This window comes from Galeopterus variegatus, unplaced genomic scaffold (assembly GCF_000696425.1).
Source record: "Galeopterus variegatus unplaced genomic scaffold, G_variegatus-3.0.2 Scaffold181, whole genome shotgun sequence".
NCBI lineage: Eukaryota > Metazoa > Chordata > Mammalia > Dermoptera > Cynocephalidae > Galeopterus > Galeopterus variegatus.
This window is the reverse complement of record NW_007726292.1, coordinates 287,965-314,219: the sequence shown is the minus strand read 5'-3', so window position 1 is coordinate 314,219 and position 26,255 is coordinate 287,965. Positions and strand designations below refer to the sequence as shown.

At 34.9% G+C, this 26,255-nt stretch overlaps 1 protein-coding gene across 1 annotated transcript in view; it reads left to right on the top strand.

The window, feature by feature from the left end:
• Positions 1-26,255, top strand: part of GPC5 (glypican 5) — a gene marked incomplete at its 3' end in the record, with an annotated part of 474,236 nt that overhangs the window by 295,412 nt on the left and 152,569 nt on the right. Inside the window, exon 4 of the mRNA XM_008564102.1 lies at positions 13,134-13,267. Within this exon, the coding sequence (XP_008562324.1) occupies positions 13,134-13,267 (134 nt within the window). The remainder of the gene's footprint in view (positions 1-13,133; positions 13,268-26,255) is intronic.

The following is a 26,255-nucleotide window of genomic DNA, read 5'->3' as shown; positions in this document are numbered from 1 at the left end:
TAGAAACGGAATTCCTTTGAATAATCCGTGTGCATTTGATTGAATTACATTTTTCCTGGGTGTAGCAATGTGAAAATAGAAGACTAAACATACACTTGACCTTTTAAAAGTGGTCTATTAGCACATAGAGATGAAAGTAAACAAATCTGAGATAAATATCTTTGCCTGGATGTTATTTGTCCAGTTTCACACTAATAATTTTTATTCAATTTCTTACCTGTGTAATCTTAAAGTTATAATATTCACAAAGACCACTAGAATAAATTCTGTAATTCAGAGCATACACCGAAAGCAGTGTAAAGCTCCAAGTTTAAAAATATATATTGGTTTTCCTCACTAACTTGTATAAACATATGAAGTTTCATAAATATTTTAAAAATTCATAATATACAATGCAGATTAGAATTTGGTATTTTTGTCACTTGTTCATCAAAAAATAATATAACCTATGCAATTAAAATGCATATCACAGACATCAGTATTCTCTTATAGAGGGTCCTTGTTTCCACATTGGAAAATGCAAAACTTTTAGTGCTGTGACTCAGGACAGGAGACAATGCAAAGAAATCTTTCATCCCACTGTCTGGCCTCTTATGACATTGCTGTTGGCTTTTCCACACTGACCATCAGCTGACTAGCCTTATAACAAGGGGATTTAGGGTGTTCCCTAATACATTTCCTATAGAAAAAGTTTTACCCTGTTCAGAGACAACAAAAGAGACTCCTAGTCTGAACTCTACTAACTGCCATTTTAGAAATATGAGCATACTTCAGAAAGTTCATGGAAAAATAGAATTAAAAGATAATATGGGGCCGAGCCCGTGGTGCACTTGGGAGAGTGCAGCGCTGGGAGTGCCCGCCTTGGGTTCGGATCCTATATAGGGATGACCGGTGCACTCACAGCGCTCACTGGCTGAGCACGGTGCGGCCAGTCTCAAAAAGGACCAAAAAAAAAAAAAAAAAAAAAGATAATATGAATCTTTGCATGAACTTTATGAAGTATTCTCATATTGAATGGTGAATAAAAGAGACCACATTAAAATTAAGAGATGGATGAATACAAAGATAAATAAAACGCATGCATTCATATTAATTTATAAGCAAGAGGGGTTTTAAAAGTAAAATATCTGGGAGTGATTTTATGTTTACAAAAAGTGTGAAATAAGTAAAAAAAGTGCTGATGTCCCCCCTTCAAAATTCTTTCTTTAATGTCTGGATAGTCAGACTTGGCCAGATGAAGAGTGTACCTGTATCTTCTGTTCAGTTTTCTCTCTTTTCACCACTTTCCACAGTTCCTGGCATAAGATGGAATGTGATTAACAGCAATGGTGATTTTTCTCCCTTTCTTTCCTCTTAAATTCTCCAACTTTGATGATTTTAGGTTTCTGGGACATAAGAAGTGGTTTATTCCTCCAGTCACTTTAGAGATCCTTGTCACAGCAGCCTGGTAGAAATTGACTTCTCAGATTCAATTACCTTATTTATAAATATTAAATAAATTTCTGAGTACCAGACCTGTACATACAGTGTTCTACTTGCCACTTTCTCTCAGAATGTCCCAAAGAACCTTCAAAACCCAGAAATCCAGAACTAAAGTCATGATCTTATCTCACAAATCTGTATAGTTTAGGGTATCCTCTAGCTCAGCTCAGTCCATCCTCCTAGAAACCTAGAAGTTGCCCTTGCTTGACACCTTCTCTACATCCCATCAAATTTTCAATTCTAATCCCTATTGATTTTAGTACCTAAATATATCTCAAGTACAAGGGTAGTTCAAAAAGTTCATGAAAGATTGTATTTTGATTATATTTTTCTACAAAATTTTTGAAGTGCGCTTGTATATTTGGGTCTCTCCTGTATATGACCAATCATCACAGTCTTGCTTGGAGGATTGTGGGAAGGTCTAATTAGTCTAATCTCACTCAGTGTTCCTGTCTCCCTCACTGCCCCATCCCAGTTATAAGGTCACGAGAATAACCTTTGAAAAACTCAGTTGTAACCTCATTTTCTCAGAGTTTATGTCCTTCAATGGTAGACTTGATAAATCTCTTTAATATGATAATCAAGACTCTAATTGTGACTCCCAAACAACTATCAATCCTATTCTGTCACCAACAACTCTCCTTCTTTGGCTACCCTGGAATTCTACAGATTTACACCCAGCAGTCAAATTCTTGGGGCTCTATAGTATTAAAATAAAACACTAATTGTATTCAAAGATGTAGTGCAAAGGTATTTATACTTGCAGCGATATTCTACTCACGATAAGTGACAGTTAAGTGGCAAAAGAAAGTTTTGCAGAGATGTATAGAATATAATTATAATTAGTAAAATCAGACAAAAATATAAAATATAGGGTGTGTGTGGGTGTTGGTGTGTGTATGTGTATATATACCTATATATATATATATACACACACATATATATGCTATACATGTCTGTGATGGTGAATATTGTGGAAGGTTGAGTCTCAGCCAATTTACTTTCCCTTCTCCAGAGAAGGGAAACTCACCCACCATTAGGAATTGGTTATGTATCCTTCTGGACATTTAAAATGCATTTGTATGTGTAAATGAATGTATTAATAGAAATATGTGGCATTTTTCAATTGTTTTCCTCATAGTATATCTTGATATTAACCTTTTAACTATCACATCATATACAAAAATATAACACTATGATTATGCAGTCATTAAAAATGATGGGCATTATATTCCAAATTTCATTATTAAAAATAAGTGATTTATTGAGCATCCTTGTATATGCATCCTTGTTCTTAAGTGTAGTTGCTTCTTTAGGTGAGATATAGTTAAGTAGAATTACTGGCTGGTAGAGAGCATACACTTAAAAACTTCATACAAACAGCCAGATATCCCCCATCTGCACCCCAACAGTGGATGTACCAGTTTACAATCACAGCAGCAATATAAGAGATTACCTGCTATCTCACAACGTTGTCAACATTTGATACTGTCAGTATTTAAAAATGTTTTTAGTTGGGTGGTTGCAATTATATTTCTGATTTCATCAGTAAGTATTAACGTTGAGATCAGCTTTCATGTTTATTGCCTTCTGTATTTCTTTCTGTGACTTAGGTATCCTTTGTCCATTTATTTTTCCCATTTGGTTGTTTATCTTTCTCTTAGTTTTTCAAATATTCTGAATAATATACATTTGTCTATTGAATATGTTGTAATTCTTTTTCCAGTCAGCAGTCTCTTTGAACTACCTTTCTCACTGCAGTTTTGAATGTTGCATGGAATGTTAGTTATAGGTCAGTAGATAAGAATAATAAGAAAGGCAGAAAAACCTAATTGCAAATCCTCAGTGTTATAAGCAGGAAGATACAATATTATATTTTGAGTATTCTATGGAAAGGGTATTTAAATTGCTCATTGAATTGTCATTTGACTATTACCAACAAATGAGGCAGTTGAGAAGAACAATGTTCATTTCTTTGCATAAATGTGCATTAGCTGTGTTCTGGGGGTGATAGCTACTGAGAACAACTGAAAACACAGCCACAGAAAATACTCCCTCTGCTCTCCTCCAGCCTACAACAGGACAAATGCTGTTGGGGATGTGTAAACCAAATGCTTGAAGGTTGATAAATAAACCTCCAGTTGAGAGATCAAAGGGAATTTAATGTCATAGGTGATATTTTAACCAAACCCTGGATGATGGTAACATTTGGGCAAGCAGAAAAGAAGAAAAGTAGAGACTGAAAAGTGCCATGCAGGGCATCTCTGGAGACCATGTGCAATACAATTTAGCTGAAGCCTAGGATGTTTAAAATAGAGTGCTAGGAAATGTCAAGTTTCAGCTGTAAATTCATATGAAATGCTTTTGTTTGTACTCATTAGAAAATAGGAAGAACCATCAAAGGATTTGGATCAGAGAAACAGTGGGATCAGAACTGTGCTTTAGGAAGATTAATCTGGAAACCTGGAAGGGAGGAATAGAGCTGAGAGAATGAATGTTGGGGAGAGTCAGAGAGGAAGCTCCTGCACCCATCTGAGGCGGAGCTGGAGGAAGCTCACTCCTAAGTGGTAGAAATTCCAGTGCAGGGGAGGGACAGTGAAAACACAAGCTGCCTAATGAAAGCAGAACAACCTTTGTTTGAACATTTAAACTTGAGCTGATGCCATTTCTAAAATATCTTCATACATTTTAAGCTCTGAAAAAGTGGGGAAAATATGGTCATATTGATTTATTCACTTTTTAAAAAGCTCAATATTATTTTTAAAATTACTTGTTTTTTCAATTTAGGATTCTTACTCCCTCTGCGAAATGAAATGGTCAAGTTTTGACTTTATGTGTCTAGGGATATTAGTTGCTCTTTCAGTTTCTCCTATTCTTAAACTTGATTCCCAGTTGCCCTTCCTTTCTTCTCTGTGGTTTCTTACAACCCTCATATTGAGGTTGTGCTGGCTGGCTGATCCTCTTCTCTTTGTGACAGAGACCAGTAGTTTGTGGAATATCATGCTGTCTGACTCATGGGGGCTTAAAATATCGCAAAGCCCAGTGATCACATGAGGAGAAAATACTCATTTCCTTGGAAAATATATAGAAAACTGTAGTTGAATCAAACTTTCCTTAGTATAACCACTGTTTAGAATCCTGCCCCGTCTCCAATGCCCTTACCCTTGGGTAGAATTCCTTTCTTTTTTCTTTGCACCAGTGATTCAAGGTTTGTCTAATACCTTCCCTGGTTCATAGACTCCTATACAACTCATGACTTACAATGTTTATTTTCACAAGACTTTATACTATTGGATATCATTTATATTGTATTGAAGTTAACTTCAATTTGTTTTTCACCTCGCTAGCTGGATTTTAAATCCTTGAAGATAAGAAATTAGAGACTTGGCCAATGTGTTCTAGTTCTTATTGACATTATCAATGATCCTTTACACAATTTAAAGAGAAAATCCCTGCATTGCGAGATTTTTTTTTTTTTTAACAAAATCTTCACAGTGCACTGGGAATTAAGTATGTCCATTTTGCAAATGTCAAAAGATGGACAGAAATTAAAAGTAAATTGCTTAAAGTCAATAATACATTTTTTCCTAAAATCTGCAGTTGCTAGTTGCTATGGTGAGTCAGCATCCTGCTGACCTCCACCGAAGGCTTGGCCACCTCTGCAGATGCTGCAAACTGCCATAACCCTCTGACCACTCTGGGATCAGTAAATATGTGTGCCCTGACTGCCAGGATCCGCCCCATTATACCTTGCTTTCCCATTTACATCAGTGACCATCTTGAGTCCAAGACTGTTGAATTAAAATTCCAAGACTGTTAGTCCAACTTGTGTATCTGACAATCTGATCCTACTTCTTAAACCCTCTTTCCTTCTCAAACTCATCACCCATCCCTGCACTATCTCTGAAATCTGCAAATCAAATAACACATTGTGTTCAACCTTTCCTGTCATTTCAGCTGACTTTCTTTTATATTTATAATCCAAAAATCATTTTATCTTATGGAAATGTTCCATGCACTTACTTTCCTTACCCATTTTTTCCCTCTTATTTCTCTCCTTAATCTATATTCTACGATCTAACACTTCCAATCCATGTGAATACAATTCTAATAAGCGATGGAAAATTGTAGAAGGAAAAACTTTCCAAATTCAGTTTGTTTAAACTACATATCTCCCTGGCACTTCCACATTATGTATAATGTCATCTCATTTTTTTTAAAATAGAAGTATCTTGGATCACATTATCTTAAATGAGATCTCTGTCATTAAACATGAATCATGCTGTAATAGTTATAGCTCCAAAACAAAAGAAAACAAAATCTTACTAGACTCCATGCATTCTCTAGGCTGTGCCCCGTAAGTCTGTTTTCCTTTACTACAAAATTCTAGGAATGATTTGTGTACTTTAAAAAATTTTTATCTCCTGAACGCCCATTGATCACTGTGCTTTCTTTCCCCCCTCTCCACTGAAACTACACTTTTCACATGTCACCAATACTCTTTTTTTCATTAAATTCAATTATTAATTTTAATCCTCATTTTACATAAATGGTTAGTAGCTTTAGACATATTTGATTATTTCCTCTTTTTAAGAAAAAATCACTTATGTTTTTTCTTTACACTATTTCATTTGTATTTTGAGATAGCCCATTCTCCTGTAATTACTCCGACTTCTCTGAAGGCTTCTTCTCAGAATCTTTTTCAACTTCTCTTTGTTTCTACATCTAAATGTTGGAGTGCCCAGGAACAGTCTTCAGCACTCTCCATCTGTTCTCACCCCAACTACATGCTGTTGATAACAACATTTATATACGAGTGTCTTGCCTTCCTCTCCCTTGAGTTTTCAGTTCACGTAACTAGCAGCCTACTGGACAACCCTTCTTGGATGAATAATAGACGTTGGAAGCAAACATATCCAAAAGAGACTTTTAATTTCTCCCCAGATCCACTCTCCCCTTAGTCTTCTCTCATTTAATGACACTTCCATTTGCCTAGTAGAAGTCTTTCTTGAATCAGTGTTTATTTCACTTGCTGTATATAATCGATTCTCAAGTCCTGCTGTTTCTACCTTCAAAATGTATGTATCTTCTACCTAGATCTCAGTCCTCATAGACCATCCTTAGCAAAACCAGCATCACCTTCTCCCTGAAACATACCAAAATCTTTATATCTGGATTCACTCTTTCCGACACTTTCTTAGCCTTGCACAGACTTTCCTCCAAGCAAAAGCCAGTATGATATTTTAAAAATAGAATACAGATCATGTTATTGCTATGCTCAAAACTCTTCGATGACTTTAGAGCTCACTTAGAACATGAACTCACCCCTTGGCAAAGCATATAGGAAACTGCATGATCTGGTCAGTCTACTTCTGACCTCATCCCCCCAACTCCTCAGTACTATGTGGCATTTTTCAGTTGCGGTGGCCTTCTTCTCTTCCTAAAGCTATTTAAATTACTATTTTCTCTGCGTTTAAGTTCTTCTCTGTGATCTTCCCATAGCTACCTCTTAACTTCATTCAGAACATATTTTAAGTACTACTTTCTAAAGAAGTCTTTCTAGACCACATAGTTGAAGCGATCCGTCACCAGTTCTTCCCATTCTATCAATGACCCATTTTCAAATGAATAATATTCATCAAGACAAAAGTCATCTATTTAATGTTTTAATTTTCAGTTTTCCCCCTAGAATGTAGGCTCTTTGAGAGCAGGTTCATTGCTCTATTTGCATCTCTTAGAATAATGCACTAAAATAATAGTTGCTAAATTTATAGATTGATAAAGCTGTAGCTAAACAAGGACTGGAATTCATATGTTTGACTTTGTCCTTGGAAGTTTCTAAATTAATGTGTTCCTACAACTGGAATTAAGGAAGAGAGGAAGGAAGAAGGGAAGAGAGAAAGAAAGGAAGGAAGAAAAAGAGAGAAAGAGAAAAAGGGCAAATAATTGAAATTCTTGGTCAATTTTCAGTCTCTATTCCTGACTATGAGACAGCTCAGTTAGAGCAAATTACTCCACAATTATGGGTTGGTTTTCCAATTCTCATTTTATCACACTGGCACTACAGTATCAATCCAGTAGTTTTACATAAAAGACTGGATTTTTATAAACATTTTATGTGTCTAAACATTTGCCACTTTGACCTTCATGTTAGCTATTTCTTTAAGAGTCTTAACCTAAATAATTTTAAATGGACCCATATGGTATATCTGATTAATACTAATGAGTAGGATTAAATGCAAAAGCTCCCTCTGGTGGTTTCATTTATAAATGTACAAAAACAGCAATGCAGAATCAAGATCTTGCTCACAGTGGGCCCAGTAGAAGACCATTAAAATATTCTTCTGTTTCTCCCTGACCTTCTCTTCCTACTCCTCCTCTTCCCTCTTCTCCTTAATTAAAATCTAACATGAGTTAGCGTGGGAATCTTTATAAATGACAGCTAGCAGAAATCCATATGGGCAGGTAACATCTGGAAAATTAAAAAGAAATGGAATAGAAGATAAAGAGAAGCCAATCACCCAAGGCTAGACATTCTGTGCCTCCAAGGAAACATTTTTTTAAAAAGACCTACTTTATGTTTGCTAATGACAGAGCAAACATATCTTCATCCCTTGCAAAGCGGAGACAGTAGGTGTTTTCTCCCTTATTCAACCTTCACATTGCTTTGTTTGCTTTTCCCCAAGAACTGGGCACCTTGTCCAGATTTACAGTTCTCCTTATGGATAACCTCTATCCTAAAGGTACTACTTTCTGGAATCTTAATAATTTATAACTTCCTATAAACATTCCTTGTTGTAATGCTAGAATGTTCTAGTGTTTTAGAAGTGGTGTTGTGGTTGTAATTTTTATATCTTTTCCATTCTTGGCTTCTGGAGTTATTTGTACTTGAACTACTAAGTAGCATGTACATTACTTGGATGATGGTTCCATAGCTTCAGAGCATGATATTCTGTAATCACTAATCTTCACTTATTTTTCACTTCTATTGATACAAATTTGGCAAAAGTCTTTTTTAATTTTTGTTAGTATATTATCTGAGTTTTCTTTCTCCTTCTGCCTTTCAAAGATTATCTTTCTGACCTTACTTACATTCTGTATACATTTTGTGATTTCCTTCATTTTCATGGATTTGACTATTGGCTCTATGCAGGTGATTCTATTCATTAACTTGCCTCTTATCTTCAATCCATCATTTAGAAGTGCCTTTGAGAAATTACCTCAAAGTTAAATAGTATGTTTTCTTCTGGTAGTTTAAAAATAGTTTTTAATAGAATGAAGCATAGCACATTTGACAAAAAACTACCTTGTTTTTAATTTAATTTATTTTTTATTTCTTTCAAGCAGATTTGCAGCCTCATTCCTTATGTAATTTCTGTCAACCACTTCTCTATTAACAGCAAGCCTATTAGAGGTGGCCTGAAGAAAAGCTATCAGTTACCTTTACATAAAGGGTGCTATGGGGCCGGCCCGGTGGCGCACTCGGTAGAGTGCGGCGCTTGGGAGCACAGTGGCACTCCCGCCGAGGGTTCGGATCCCATATAGAGACCGGTCCACTCACTGGTTGAGCGTGGTGCGGGCGTGACACCGAGGGTTGCGATCCTGTTACCGGTCATGAAAAAAGACAAAAAGAAAAAAAAAAAAGGATGCTATGACATCTGCCTTTGCCAGTTCCACTGAACTAACTAGATTGCTTAATATTCACTCGTAGTACCTCTGCAGTCTTTGCTTTTCAATTTGTAATATTCTAAATATTTTTTCTTTTCAACTTGTGTTATCAGTAATAAATATTTTTAAAGTACCATTGCATCCCCGAACTGGCCAGCCACTGAAAAACAAAATAAAACAAAAGAAAAACACAAAGTACTATTGCAAAAGAAATGGAGGTTGTGTTTATAGGAGTCAAACAAAAATAATTTAAGTTGTTTTTTACAAAGCTTTGTGTAAAAAGCTTTGAATACTTGAGGATATGAATAAGACTGAGTGAACAGACAGAGGGAGGCTGTAAAAATGAGTTTATATACTTGTATATAGGGACAAGATTACAGTGAGAATAGGGAAAGTCAGCTCAGTGACCAGAAGTTGTTGAAACAAATACTTGATCAGAGTGGGAGAAGTGATGTGGGTTAGGAGCAGCTAAGAGAGTCATTTCAAGGTGAGATGGGAACTTGAAAACCAGTGGGAAGCCAGAGATGGAACTTAAAGCAGGAGTAGATAAGCATTACAGGGGAAAACAATTTTTTTTCTGAGACACTTCAGACTGATTACAGAGGAGAATGATAGAGTCCAGGGAGGAGGAAATTGTAGTATAAGTCAAAGATGAAAAATTGTCGACATAAGTGTGAAGGTTTTTTTCAATAGCAGGAAGATACTAGTATTGAAATGTGCCACCGAAATCGGTTCACCTCAGGGGAGCTAAGGTGACAGGCTGATGTCCTGGTAACAGATGGTTTCCCCTTTCCTTTCAGTAAAGTGTGAAGTAGAGCTCCCTGATAGCAAGTCAACACATATAAGAACTTTGAAATTTACTTGTATTTATTGGAATCTGCTATTTATGCTTGTATCTCTGGAGACAATCAGAGACACCTTATGCCTATGGCTAGTGCATTTTCTTCTGTATTTAAAATAAATTGCAAAGATGATAATAGTAATAAAGATCTTGTGAGGCTGGTATTTTTCAGCTGTCCATCTGCCTGTGTAGAAAACATATTCAGTAGCAAATATGGTCTTAGGTCTAACGTGGGAGGACAGGGTGAGATAAAATTCCTCTGAACCCATAACTGCAAAGTGGCTGTATGTTCTTGAGTTCCAAGGATGAGAAAACTGAGATTCATTGAAATTTTTTTAACTTGCCTCAAGCCCTGTGGGTAGTCACATTGGATCATGATTGCAGATTTTGTTTGCCTTTCTCTCCGCTCCTTTATTTCAAAATGTCCTGTAGTACCTCCAAGCAATCTTATTCTTGACATTTCCAACATCAACTTGTGTCATCTCCCCTTGGTTCTTGTTACTAGGAGTTGATGACAGTGAAGATACCTTCCTCCTTTTTCTGAATATTTTAGCACCTTGCTAATATATTTACACTCCACTATCACTATTTTTCAGCCTCAAGGATTGGAAATTCACTTTGAGCCTTTTAACATGTTGGCCTTACACTTCTTTACTACTCACTTTCAATCATTTGCCCAGCCCTGTTGATTTTACTTCTCTTCTATCTGTAATTCATGAACACTGTCACTCCTGTAGTTTAGAATTAAATTTTTTTTTGCAGGACTACTTGGTGAGTCTATTAACAGTTTACCTACCATTAATAGTTTTCTCTCTCTAGTCCAACTTATACAGTGCTACCAGATGTGTTTGCTAAATATCAGCTTTGGTATTTCGCTTCTCCATTCAGCAACTATCAGGAGCTTTTGTCTAATAAATAAAATGTCTTAGCCTGGCATTTAATAAAGCCCTCCAAGATCTGTCTCTTCAAACACAATTTCCTTTCACTGTTACCCTTCATGACCCTTTCTTTCCAGACAAACCAAATTTTTATCCATTTTCTGTGTGAGCCTCATGTTTTCTTGCACCTGCCTCTGCATTTCATCATTATTCTTTGTTCTGACAAGATTATATATGTAATCAGTCCCCATCCCCAAGTGCTAATATCTCTTCCTCTGTATGTCTTCAGTCTGCTTTATTTTTCTTATCTGCTTCTGCCACTGACTTTGGGCTCTAACTTTTCTCCACTGGCTTACTGAATGAGCTTTTTTGTTCTCCCTACCTCTACACTGCTGCCATGATAATTTTTCTCTTGTGAGAATACTAAGCTATCATTTCCCTGCTTGGAACCTTTACCCTGCTCTCCATTTGCTATAGCAAGTTCTTTACTTGGTATCCAAGTCCTTTCATGGCATTTTAATGTATTTCCCACCGGTCGTACTTCTTGCTATACCCCTTTCTAGACTATCGATATCTTGTTCTGTATGCACATGGTAAGTGGCTGTATACCTCCTTGCAATTCTACTCTCTCCATGAATATTTGCCCCTGCTTTTTCTGACAAACTCCTAGTTCATCCTTTTACCTGCTGTTCAGATATGACCTCCTGAAGCATTTCCTGGAGCACCCCAAATAGAGTTAATCTGCCCATTTTCTTTGTAAGTGTTGCTATGGTAGTGACTTCCATGCAATTCAATAGTTGCTGTGGTCATGGTATTTTACATGCATGACTTTTATCTCAACTATGTGCATGGGGCCACCTTAGATCTCTAGAATCTAATAAATATTTATGTTTAATTTGGTTGAATTGAAATAAACCTTGACATATCCAGGCCTAACGGATGCTCAGAGTCTCATCCCAATGGAGTAGTCTTTCCCGATGTCCTTCTTATTCATCCCAACTGGAAAGGATCACATCTTCCTCTGACATCCAGAGCACATTGTCAATCCTACTTTTTTGACACACAAAACTTGCATTTTGATGATTGGGAGGATTTTTTTTTCCTTCTAAATTGTAAGCTCTGTTAGGGGAAAACTTATTCATCTTTCATCTCATAACACTTATTACATGTCCTTTGCAAATATTAGAAGCAAAATAAATATGGGTAGAATAAATGAATGGATACTTAAATCCTTTAATACTCATTGCATGGAAAATCAAAGAAATTGATAATTTTAAGGAAACATTGGAATAATTTATTCTAAATTCATTTTACATATCAGGAAATCAAATTCAAGAGGTTCTGTCTTATTTTCAAGGTCTCAGAACTGAGGAAGGAAAAGTTAGAATAAGAAACAAAGTCTCCTCATTTCAAGGCAACAATTTTATATATTTTAAATTATACTACTCTGCCTCTTCAAGTACATAAGGTATCTGTTAATCTTTTTTCATGCCTTCCATGGTATATTATTACTTATTTTTTTAAGTTATAATTATGTATATTATACAGAGATCTTTTCTAGATAAGCATTTAAAAAAACAATAAATTTTCAACTTTGATAAATTATCTTTTTTAAGAAAACTATCATAATACCCTGGAAATCACACCAGCTTTATGAAAAAGATACAGAACTATCATAAAACAAGATTTTTACATTAAACATAGCCATTGTCATTTCTAAGAAAGGACCTTAAGAAGAAAACTATAAAGAGATTTGCTTTTGCCCTAAGAACTCATTTAGAAAAGGACCACATATTCAATAGCAAATTGTTTCATATTAAAATTAGTACAAGTTTGTGATTAGTCATACATCTAAATGTAAATCATAAATAATACCTATTTTAGTTAGGTATTCTTATTTACACAAAAGTTTATTAATACAAGGGAACTTTCAAAAGTTCATGGAAAAATAGAATTGAAAGATACTACAAATCTTTCCGTGAACTTTTTGAAGTATCCTTGTACAGTTCTTTGATTTTGCATATTTTTCACATGTATACAGCAAACTATATAAATGTGCATGGCATCAATTTATCATGTTTGCCATTTTATACAGATAATTTGATTTCCTCTGCTTGAAAAATTGACAAACATTATATGTGTTAAAGGTTAACATTGAGGTATAAGCAAAATCATGCAATTTTTTCGGCCCCTATGAAACATAACATTCTCAGAAAAACTGGAGCATGGTTTCTAACTGTCTTTTAATGTTTTATATTTGAAAGGTAAATAAGATTTGTGGCCATCCAGTAAGAGCACCCACACAAAGCCCTCGTTGTTCCTTTGATCCGAGCAAAGAGAAGCATGGAATGAAGATCTCTACAAGAAATGGTGAAGAGACACTTGCCAACAGAAGAAAGTAAGACATTTGTTTTACAACCAGAAAGAGAAAAGAAAGTAAGCCATTAATTTTACAACAGAATAGAACGTATTCAATTAAGTAGAAGTAAATTCACTGTGGGAGAAAAAAATACGTCAAAATTCATTAACTTTAAAATTCAGTGGCTCTACCTGTTCCATTAATTTGAACGATAGGTTCAACCTGTAAGACCAGTAACACTCTCTGTGATAATGGAAATTTTCTATAATATAGTATGGCAGGCTCTGTAAACATGTAACCATTGACGTTTAAAATGTGGTTTGTGTGACTGAGGATTTAATTTTTAATTTATCTTATTTTAGTTAATTTTAATCTAAATTCCACATACGGCTAGTAGCTTGGACAGTACAAGACAGAAAAAGGATGCATTTTCTTAATGTGATAAGCATTACTGAAAGTTTAGCATCTGGTAAAAAAAGAGTTTTCCATATCTTTTTCCTAGAATGCTGAAAATGGCTATGTATTGATGCAAGGTGATAAACAATTAGTAGAGCTTGCTTATATAGCTCACGTTTCTGCCACTATACCCATCATCATTTCACATATTAAATTAAAGCTTTCATTAGTGTCCTTTTGTTTGATCCTTGGTGTTTAAACCAAAACACTCTTAAATCTGGAGGAAACATTTATTTTTGTGTTTATTTGACTGGTGTATGTCCTGACAAATACAACATTATCAATCAGTGTTTTTGGAATTGAACTGAAATTTAGAATTTTGTGTTCACTTATTAATTCAAATAATTATTTCTAATAATACCTTATGGAGAACTCAGCATTTTACATAATTTTACTCTCTATAGTCTAAAATGTTTCTTAACATTTTGAAATAGCACACTTAATTGCTTCATTCTTTCCTTAGATGAGCTATAAGCATGGGATAAAGATCTGGGCTATTAATGGCTGTTTGCTACAGCTAAAAAGAATTAGACCTTTGTTTTCATATAAAGTTCTTTTTATTTTTAAACACCTCTATTGATCCAGAGTCATTTTTTGCTTTTGAGAAATAATTATTGCATTTGAGAAATTATTAATTAATTATTACTAAAATTTTAATAAATTAATAATTTTAAAATAAATTAACAAATTATTAATAAATTAGTAATTAATTATTTTTTCTAGGGTTGTTCTTCTAATAAAACCCAGCTAAGGAAGATCTTAAGTTCTTAAAGGTCATGTATATTTCACCACTAAACAACCCAGTTGTTGGAAAATGAAAACAAAACCTAACATAAGCACTTTCAGTATCTGTTCACTCAACATTAAGTTAGTGCAGGTGAAATGTTACAAAATGGCTCAGGAACAATGAGGGGCTCATATGAGTAAAAAGTTTTAAAATTATCTCTCCTGGCCATTTAATAGCCCTGACCAGGCAGCCACCATTAGCCATTGCCCATGAATCAGGGTGGGTCCATCACAGGGCAATCTTATTGCACGCAAAGTGAACAAACAGAAAGACTCCACTTGAGCCCACTTAAACATTTCATTTTTACATTGTTTTTTTTATTGCCACTCCTGTCAGGGCTTAATTGCCATGACAGTATATTTCTGCTTGTTGCCTATATATTGTGCAGATTTATCTGTAAAACAGACCTGAATTTTTTAAAAATCCCTTACAACTGATAACTCTCCATGAGATCATAAATTTCCATTGAAGTATGGGAGCAATCTTGCAGGAGTAGGTGCCAAGTGAGTCTGGACTATCTTTTCATGCATCTTACTTGTGCTTTCTCTACCCACTTGAGCCTGATTTCCAATAGATCATGTCCACTTGATGATATATTATTTCTATACAAGCCTAATCTTATAGCCTGACAGATCAGATAGGACTTAATTAATCATGGGCATCTTGGGTTGCACAGTCACTTGCTAGCTCATGATCAAGTGTGTAGTTTCTACTAGGGTTCAGTTCAATTGCAAACCAACTAAACAACTAACCAACCAACCAACCAACCAAACCAACTAAGAAACTTCAGGTGCCATTAAATGGGTGAAATGGGTCATCCAGACTGAACATCACAGTAGCTTGCAAAAGAGCAAGCTACAGAGTCTTTTCTTTCTCACACAGAATCTCTTTTGGCTACTCTTGTAAATTGGTTAGATCAACGCACCCAAGTTTATTTGCTGTAATATCCAAAGTAATCCAAAAAACACTTCTTGAGTGTTAGGTCATGTTAAGTGCAGATATTTACCTTTTATGTTAGAAGACTATACCAATAAGACCTAGACCACATTTAGAAACCCTACTGAGTGGCAGCCCCTCCCACCACCAGAGCAGGAGGCAAGTGAGTGTATCACAACCAGGGGCCCAGCCAGAAACCACGGGCAGCTCCTCCTACCACCTCTGCAGGAGGTAAATGAACATCCCACTAATGAAGAATGCCACAAACACAGTTTCCATGCAGGTGGTCCACCTCAGCCACTGCCACAGCTACCACTGACACAGGAATAGTTCACCACCATGGTAGCAGCCAAGACCACCTTGCAGACAGCCCACTGACACTCAACTACATGGACACAAGGAGAGCCACTGGCAGAGCCTACAAATAAAGGAGGAATCCTTTCTTCTCAATGTCCACTCTGGAGTAATAGAAGAAACTACTCCTCTACCAGATGGCCAGACATCAATGAATAGATACTAGGAATACAAATAAAGAAGAAAACATGACACCACCAAAGGAGTACAGCAATTCTTAAGTACCAGCCCCCATAGAGCAGGAAACCCTTGAAATATCTGAAAAAGAATTCCAAGCAATGATCTTAAGAAAACTCAAAGAGATGAAAGAAGACTCAATTAGAGAAAACAATGAAAATGATAAAAAATCCAGGATATGAAGGAGGAAATTTATAAAGAGATTAATACATTAAAGATAATGTAGCAGAACTCCTGGAACTGAAGAATTCATTCAATGAAATACAAAGCAAAACTGAGGGCTTAAGCAGCAGGCTAAGAAGAATTTTAGATCCTGAAGATGGTCTTTTTAAATAACCCAGGTAGACAGAAAAAAAAGGAAAAAATAATTTTTAAAAAATGAAGAAAATCTGGGCCAGCCCGTGGCTCACTCGGGAGAGTGCGGTGCTGATAACACCAAGGCCCTGGGTTCGGATCCCATATAGGGATGGCCGGTTAGCTCATTGGGTGAGCGTGGTGCTGACAACACCAAGCCAAGGGTTAAGATCCCCTTACCGGTCATCTTTTTAAAAAAAAAAATGAAGAATATCTACAAGAGCTAACAGACAACCTGAAGCACATAAACATCCAAATCATGGGTATTACAGAAAGGGAGGAGAAATGAAAAAACATTGAAAACCTATTCAATGAAATAATGACAGAATATTCTCTAGGTATAGGGAGAGACCTTCAGATTCAGGAAGCCCAAACGTCCCCAAACAGATCCAATGCAAAAAGATCCTGTCCAAGACACGTTATAGTCAAACTGGCAAAGCTCAAAGACAAAGAGAGAATTCTAAAAGCAGCAAGAGAAAAATGCTAAGTCACCTATAAGGGAGCCACCATCAGAATAACAGCAGACTTCTCAACTGAAACTCTGCAGGACAAAAGAAAATGGAATGATTTATACAAAGTACTAAAAAAAAATAATTGCCAGCCCAAAATGCCATACCTAACAAGGCTTTGCTTCAGGAATAAGGGAGAAATAGTGTATTTCCCAGGCCAACAAAAACTGTGGGAGTTCACTACCACATGACCAGTACTGCAAGAATTTTTCATGGAAGTCCTACATCTGGAATCCAAAAAACAATAATCACTATTATGGATACACAAGAAAGAATAAAACCTGCTGTTATATCAAAAATGCAAATGAAAAAGATAAAGAAAATAAATCATACCACCTCAAAAAACCAACAAACATTGAAGATCAATAATAAAAGAGCGAAGAAAGGTAAAACAAGATATTTAAAACATCTAAACAAAAAGCAATAAAATGCCATGAATAAAACAATACCTGTCAATAATAACCCTAAATGTAAATGGATCAAACTGCACATTCAAAAGACACACACTGACTGATTGGACTAAAAAGCTGGATCCAATTATACACTGTCTTCAAGTGACCCTCGTTACCTGAAAAGATATACACAGACTAAAAGTGAAAGGATGGAAAAAGATATACCATACAAATAGAAATTAAAAAGAAGCAGGAGTAGCTATTCTTATACTGGGTAAAATAGATGTTTAACCAAAATCCATAAACAGACACAAAGAAGGCCACTTTGTAATGATAAAGGGATCTATCCAGGAATAAGACATAACAATCATAAATATGTATGCACCCAATACGGTAGCATTCAGATATGTAAAGCAAACACTATTAGAGCTAAAGAAAGAGACAGATCCCAATATGATAGTAACTAAACACCCCTCTCTCATCATTGGATGATTTTTCTAGGCAAGAAATCAACATAGAAACACAGGATTTAAACCACACCTTAGAACAATTTGAAATGGCAGAACAGTTCATCCAACAACTACAAAATATACATTCTTCAGTACATGGAACATTCTCCATGATAGGCCACATATTAGGTCACACATCAAGCAAATTTTTAAAAAATTGAAATATTTTCAAGTATCTTTTCAGACCACAACAAATTAAACCTAGAAATTAATTACAAATGAAACTCTGGAAACTATACAAATACATGGAAACTAAACAACAGGCTCCGGAAGGACTCATGGATCCAAGAGGAAATTAAACAGGAAATCAAAAAATTTCTCGAGTTAATGAAAATAAAGACACATCATAACAGAATCTGTGTGATATGCAAAAGCAGTACTAAAAGGGACGTTTATTGCAATAAATGCTTACATCAAAAGAATAGAAAGATTCAAATAAACAATCCAACATTACACCTCAAAGAACTAGAAAAGGAAGAACAATCCGATCCTAAAAGAAGTACACCAAAAGATATAATTAAGATCAGAGCAGAACTAAATGTAATAGAGACCCCAAAAATGATTCAAAAGATCAAGGAAACAAAAAGTTGGTTTTCTGAGAAGATAAACATAATAGAAAAACCATTAATTAAACTAACAAACAAACAAACAACAAAAAAAGAAGGGAGAAGACCCAAATAATAAAAATCAGAAAGGAAAAAGGAGACATTACAACTGATATCACAGAAATACAAAGAATCATTAGAAACTATTATAAACAACTCTTTGCCAACATATATGAAAACCTGGAGGAAATGGATGCATTTCTGAATCCATACAAACTACCAAGAGTGAACCAAGCAGAAACAGAAAACTTGAACACACCAATAACAAGCACAGAGATTGATGCAGTAATCCGCAGTCTCCCAACAAAGAAAAGCCCAGGACCAGATGGCTTTTCTGCTGAATTCTATCAAAAATTTAAAGAGGTATTAATACCAATTCTCCTCAAACTATAACAAAATATTGAAAAAGAGGCCATCTACCAAGCTCATTCTATCAGTCCAGCATCAAATGATACTAAAATCAGACAGAGATACAACAAAAAAAGAGAAATACAGGTGAATATCCTTGATGAACATAGATGCAAAAATCCTCAACAAAACATTAACAATCAGAATACAGCAACACATCCACCCCCCCAAAAAAAAAAAATATATATATATATACATATACATACACATCATGATCAAGTGAGATTCATCATAAGGATGCAAGGATGGTTCAACATATGCAAGCCAATGAATGTGATATGCCATATCAACATAATCAAGGACAAAAAGCATATGATTATCTCACTAGACACAGGAAAAGCATTCAACAAACTTTAACATCCCTTCATGATGAAGACGTTCAGAAAATTAGGTATAGAAGGAAAATATTTCAACACGATAAAAGCCATATATGACAAAACCACCACCAACATCATCCTGAATAGGAACATGGCAAAGATGCCCACTCTCACAACTCCTACTTAACATATTATTGGAAGTTCTAGACAGAGCAATCAGGCAAGAGAAATAATTGAAGAGCATCCAGATTGGAAATGATGAAGTCAAACTGTCCCTTTTTGCAGATAGCATGATCTTATACATAGAAAAACCTAAAATACTCTACAAAAAAACAAAAATAAACAAAAAACCCAAAAAACAAAACCTCTTATAGCTGATTAACAATTTTGGTAAGGTTGCAGGATACAAAATCGAACCCCTAAATCAGTAGTGTTTTTATACTTCAATAACAAACTAGCAGAAAAAGAAAAAGAAAGCAAGCCCTTTTACAATAGTCACCCATCACAAAAAAACAAAACACCAATAAAACCTAGAAATCAATTTATCCAATGAGGTGAAAGATCTCTACAATGAAAACTACAAAACACTACTGAATGAAATTAAAGAGGATACAAAAAGGTGGGAAGACATTTCATGCTCTTGGATCGGAAGAATTAAGATTGTGAAAATGTCCATACTACCTGAAGCTATCTACAGATTCAATGCAATCCCCATCAAAAATAACAATGACATTCTTCACGAAAATAGAAAATAACAATCCTAACATTCATATGGAAAGATGAAAAACTCCAAATAGCCAAAGCAATCCTGAGTAAAAAATATAAAGCCAGAGGCATAACACTACCTGACTTTAAATTGTGCTACAAAGCTGTGGTAACCAAAACAGCATGGTACTGACATTGAAACAGACACTTGGATCAATAGAACAGAATAGAGAACCTGGAAATCAACCCACGCACTTGCAGCCAACTGATCTTTGACAAAGGCAACAAGAACATATTGGGGAAAAGACTGCCTCTTCAATATATGGTGCTGGGAAAATCGGACATCTATATGCAGAAGAATGAAACTAAACCTGTACCTCTTGCTGTATACCAAAATCACCTCATAGTGGATTAAAGACTTAACTATAAGATCCCAAACCATAAAACTACTAAAAGGAAACGTAGGGGAAGAACTTCAGGATGTAGGACTAGGCAAAATCTTTATGAATAAGACTTCAGAAGCACAAGAAACAAAAGAAAAAGTAAACAAATGGGATTATATCAAACTAAAAGTTTATGCACAACAAAGGAAACAATCGAAAGAGTGGAAAGACAACCTATGGAATGGGGGAAATATTTGCAAACTGTACATCTGACAAGGGGTTGATATCCATTATATATAAGGAACTCAAGCAACTTTATATTAAAAAAATCCATATATATATATATATATATATATATATATATATATATATATATATATATATATATACATACACATACAAAATCCAATTAAAAACTGGGGAAAGGAGTTGAATAGACACTTTTCAAAGGAAGAAATACAAATGGCCAATATGTATATGAAAAAATGCTCAATATCACTAATAATTAGGTAAATTCAAATGAAAGCCACACTGAAATATATCTCACCCCAGTTGGACTGGCTATTATTAAAAAGACTGAGAATAACAAATGCTGCAAAGATCCAGAGGAAGGGGAGCTCTTCTACACTGTTGATGGGACTGTAAAATAGTACAGCCATTATGGAAAAACAGTATGGAGGTTTCTCAAACAAGTAGATAGAAGTACCATGAGACCCAGCAATCCCACTTCTAGTTATATACCCAAAGGACTGGAAATCATCATGTTGAAGGGATACCTGCACTCCCATGTTCATTGCAGCTCTATTTACAATAACCAAAGCATGAAACCAACCTAAATGTCCATCAACGGATGACTGGCCTAGGAAAATGTGGTATATACACACGGTAGAATACTCCTCAGCCATAAAAAAGAATGAAATTCTGCCATTTGCAGCAACATGGATGAGCCTGGAGAAAATTTTAAGGGAAATATTTCAGGCATAGAGAGAGAAATACTGCATACCCTCACTCATAAGTGAGTGCTTTAAGAAAGAAGGAAGGAAGGAAAGACTGTAATAATATGTTGAGCTTTCAAAAGGAGTGAACAAATCTATAGTTACTAGAGGTTGGTGTTGGGGGTGAGGGGGTAGGAGAGAGATTGAGAAAGGGGCATAAAGAATAATTACAATTTATAATAATGAATATGCTAATAATATTGATTTGATCAGCACATATTGTACACATGTGATGGAAGTCAATGCTGTACCCTCAAAATATTTATAATCAATTATGCATCAATAAAAAATTGTTAAAAAAATTAAAAAATATACCAATAAAAATAAAGGGCATTAAAATAAAATAAACTTTTACATGCAAAATAATAATGGTAATAAAAGAAACCCTGTTGAATTGTCAAGCACTTGAATTGTCAGTATTTTTCTCCACCACAAGCATGCACATGTCTGCTATGGCATACAGAATATTACCAATATTTTATTGTCAGTGTGTTGTCCTGTAGTATGTCTACAATCTAGGCTCTTGTCTGTCATAGACTATAAGAATATCCATGAGGTCTAATGGTGAAGGGGTACTGCTGTTCTTGTCAACTGAAAGTGAACTATTTCTGATTGTCCTATCGATCAGTGAAGAGATAAAAGCATTTGCCAAATCATTAGCTGGATATCAGGTGTCAGGATGTATTTTGCTTAGCTCTAGTAGATACCACCTGCAAAGGAGCATCTATCACTGGAGTCACCCTCTGACTCTGTTTACAGTAAGCCAAATATTCTCTGAGTCCATCTCAGTTTTCACAGACCAGCCAAACAGGTGATGTAATAAATGGTGAGGTGCTAGGAGTCACTGCCACTGCTTTTTCATGTTATTGATGATGACCCTAATCTCAGCAATCCCTCCGGGATATGATATTCTTTTGTTTTGGTATTTTGGGAGGGAAAGGTAGTTTTATGAATTTCAATTCGGCCTTCACTCCATGAGTTGGGGAACTAGTGTGGGGACTGTGCAAGTTGTGAGTATGTCTATTTCAACCGTGTGTTCAGAAGAGGGAAATGAACACAATGTGGGTCTGTGGACTCCCTGGCCCAATTTGAGACAGACTAAGCCTAAAACTCCATTTTCATTTGCTCTCTATAAACCTGTACTTAGACTGATAGTATTCTGGGTCTTCTAGATAAAAGTCAACTCAGACGTAGTGTCTAATAAATTCCTGGGAAGCAAAATGGCCACAGGTCCCTGCAGGAAATGGGTGGAGTAAGATTCATACTTATGTCTTTGTTGTGCTGATTAAAGTCTGGGTTCTCACTTGAGAGAACCCAAACTTTACTAGAGGTACTTTGAAGCTGTGGACTAGGAACCAGGTGAGAGACTGTGAACTCCTTTTGTGGCAAACAATGTGATTTTTTAAAATATCTTTAATTTCTAAGTATTTTTTCTTGTTCTTTTTTCCCTTTAAATAAATATCCAACTCTTGTTTAATGAATGAGCTATTTTTTTTATCACTCTAACAATCTTAACTATATTTTTTTAAAATTGTATTTTTTCCTATAATTTTTTCCTAGTTTCTATGAGTTCCCTTTTCTGTGTCAGCTGGGTTTCCTACTTGATGCCGTTTTAAAATTAATTTATACATTTGTAGGAGTTTCTTTTCTTTTTCTGTATATTACTGTCAGTTTTAGACTTTGGAACCATTTTCTATCTAAGATAATAGTTGACTTAAATGTAAATAAAAGTTAAGTAATGAGTAACTTAGTCAAAGAAGACCATTGTTAAACAGAAATTCTTAACTTTGATATCGAGCATATAAAATTTTCTTTTCTTGTTTAAAAAAATTTCTTTTCTGCACCAATTCAGAAATGTATTCTGCTATTCCTTTTTCTACTAGCACTACAATGTTGTTTCTATCAATGTTTTTAATATGCAGAGAATTTATCTTTACATGTGTTACAAGGTAAGGTTCAAATTTAAATTTCCCAAATTCTGAGACAGTTTTCACAATACTCCATAAAACAATCAATCCTTTCCTCATTGATTTTTTTTTTCTTCACCTCATACTCATTCCGAGTTCCCATACATAAAACTTCTGTACGCAGTGTACTGGTCTATTACCTGTTAATAAACCAATAGTTGCTCTCTGCTGTTATTTAGTTATTTTTTATCATGATGATTGCTTTTGCTTTGAAAGATTTTGCTTATTTTTGTAAGGTAAATTATTTTATTTACTCTCATTTCTCAAAATTCCATTAGATATTTGTGGAATGCATTTTTCCAAATATATTTTATAATCTTTTTGTTGGGTTTTGATTACAGTTACATTGAATACATAAATTGATGTGGGCAAAGATATGAAGATAATGCTCTATGTGGTTACTTTTCTGAACTCTATTTCCAATGGTTTGTCTGTTGATAGGATTAGGCTTTCTCTGTAGATGATCATAGTTTGCACTGGTTTAGCCATTCTGACAAGAAGCTTGCTGCAACTGGTAAAACTCATATGCCCTATGAACTACAATCTAAGTTCTTAGGATGTATCCCAGAAAAACTCTTGCTCATATCCACAGGAAGAATTTTTGAATGTTTGTGAGTTAGAAGCAAACTATATGTCCGTAACTAGGAAAAAAGGAAAAATAAAATGTAAGACTCTGATACATTGAAGCAGTCAGCAGCAATGAACATATTTTCATACAGGAAATACTACCATTTTGATAAGAGATAAAAAAGCATCAAATAGAATGAGAACACTAGCACAATACTATTTATATAAGTTAAAAACACATAAATAAATAGAATCAGTATATATCTTTCAAGGTTAGGTTTCTAGATTGTTTGTGGTCCTGTAACTGAATACCTGAGACTTGGTAATTTATAAAGAACAGAAATTTATTTCTTACATTCCTGGGGGCTGGGAAGTCCAGGGTCAAGGGACTCCCATCTGGTGAAGGCCTTCTTGCAGCATGATCCCATGGTGAAGGCTGGAGGGGAAAAGAGCATGTGGAAGAGAGCGAGTGCAGGCTGAAGTTGCCTTTATAACAAACCCACTCTCAAGATAACTAACCTAATCCCACAATAACAGCATTGATCCATTCATGAGGCAGAGCCCTGGGACCTAATCACCTCTTTTAGGACCTATCTCTAGACACTGTTGCATAGGGCTTTACATTTCCAACACATGAACTTTGGAGGACCCATTCAAATTATAACAGATAGGATATAGCAAAGTACTTATATTAAATAATTAGAATGGGTATTTATAGAAAGACAGGAAAGGGCATGAGGGATGGATAAATAAATTAAGGTAAAATAAATAAGGGTAGGATGCTCAAGGATAAATTATGATAGTATGGCAGGAATGGAAGAGTGTGCTTAACTCAACTTTCTGTACCTGAGAAAGTATAGGTATGTTTGTGTACACATACATATTAACACATACACACTATTATTTTAAATTTTTGATGACAAATGTTTTTATAAATCATATTTCCCTAGTTAAAAAGTAGTTAAAACTCCCTCAGTAAAAATTTTTATGAGAGCTGATGAAACTCAATTTTTCAATATTTTTTTTTGTCATTTCATATGCTAAGTGTAGATCATTTTTCATTATAGTGTATAGTAGATATGGTGACTATTCAGATAGAGACAAAACAATTGGTCAAGAACAGTTGTTGAGTTGTGTGAAATTTCTATTGTAACTCATTAATTAAAACAAAAGGAAAGTTTATTATAAAAAAAGAAAAGAAAAAAATGAATTTCCAAATGACCCATCCAAAATATTAACAAAAATCCTGCTTTGTGTAATTCATGAAAAAGTGAAGAATAAATTAATGTTTTCTGATGTTAGTTTTTATAATTATTATCATATCCATGATGGTTATTGTTAGATATTCTTTCTTTCTTTAATTTGGGCAATTCCCATGAGATTACCTATAGTAGAAACTACTTTCTATAAATTTAAACCTAGTCAAAACTATTAAAAGAAAGCTATGGAACAAAATAATTTAGCAGGTTTGATAGCTCAATATATTTTCTGTACTGGCTGAGAAAAATAGAAATTGTAAAATTCATTAGTGGTTTTGCCACATAAATGAAGATAAAACTATCCTACATTTGTTAAAAATTTTAAATGCATTTTACATGTAAACAATTCATAGTCTTTTAAAATCTTTTATAATAATATTATATTGTCATAGTTTACTTTCAATTTAGTATGTTATATAAATTTTGTTGTTTAAAATTATATTAGAGTTACGGAGTCCTTAAAAAAAATTTCAAGTCTTTGTGACAGAAGAGTTTAATTTAAATAGCCTTCCAGTTTTCAAACAATTCTTTTGAGATTATGGTAATATAATTTTAGGAGAGGAAAAAAAGGCTTCCCTCCATCTTCCTAGGTTCTTTGGCTGGGGTACTGCCATGGGCTGAATGTCCCCCCAAAAGTTAATCCTCACTGTAACTGTTGAGGGTAGAAAATCCTATTATGGTAATTGAAAGGTGGGGCCTTAAAGAGGTAATTAGATTGTAGGACCATGCCATAGTGAATGGATTAAACATGGTGTTCAGGGGCATGGTTTGGAGGGCTTTAAAAGGAGTGCATGAAGAGTCTGTCTCTGCTCTGCCATCAGTGTGATACCCTGCCTTCACTGAAGTCACCACCAAACAAAGCCTTCACCAGATGTATTCTCTGGACTTTGGACATCCAGACCCTGAAACTGTAGCAATATATATATATTTTTTTTAATAAATCACCCAGTTTCAAGTATTTTGTTATAAGAAATGGAAATGGATGAATACCGAGGCAGATTAACTGGAGCAAAACCATTTTAATTATGAATGTAGGCATGGGAGTCCCAGAAAAATATGAGACTCAAAGAAGAGCCAGGTGATTGAAGTTTATATAGCATCCTAAGCAATGGAAAAAAATAGGGGCTTGGAGCTTCTTAGGGGTGGTGGAGACGAATTGTGGGAAGGTGAAGGGAAGAAATGTATAGGAATCAAGGTTGCCTTTTACCTTGCAGGTAAAAGCTGGTCCAATGATAGAGGTTGTCTAGAGCAGTTTTCTTCCTGGTATAGGTGCCTTTACTAATGAAAGTTTCTTTCATAGATATAAATTGCTTTTATAAAAAGGCAGCTTTTCAGAACTATTCCTTT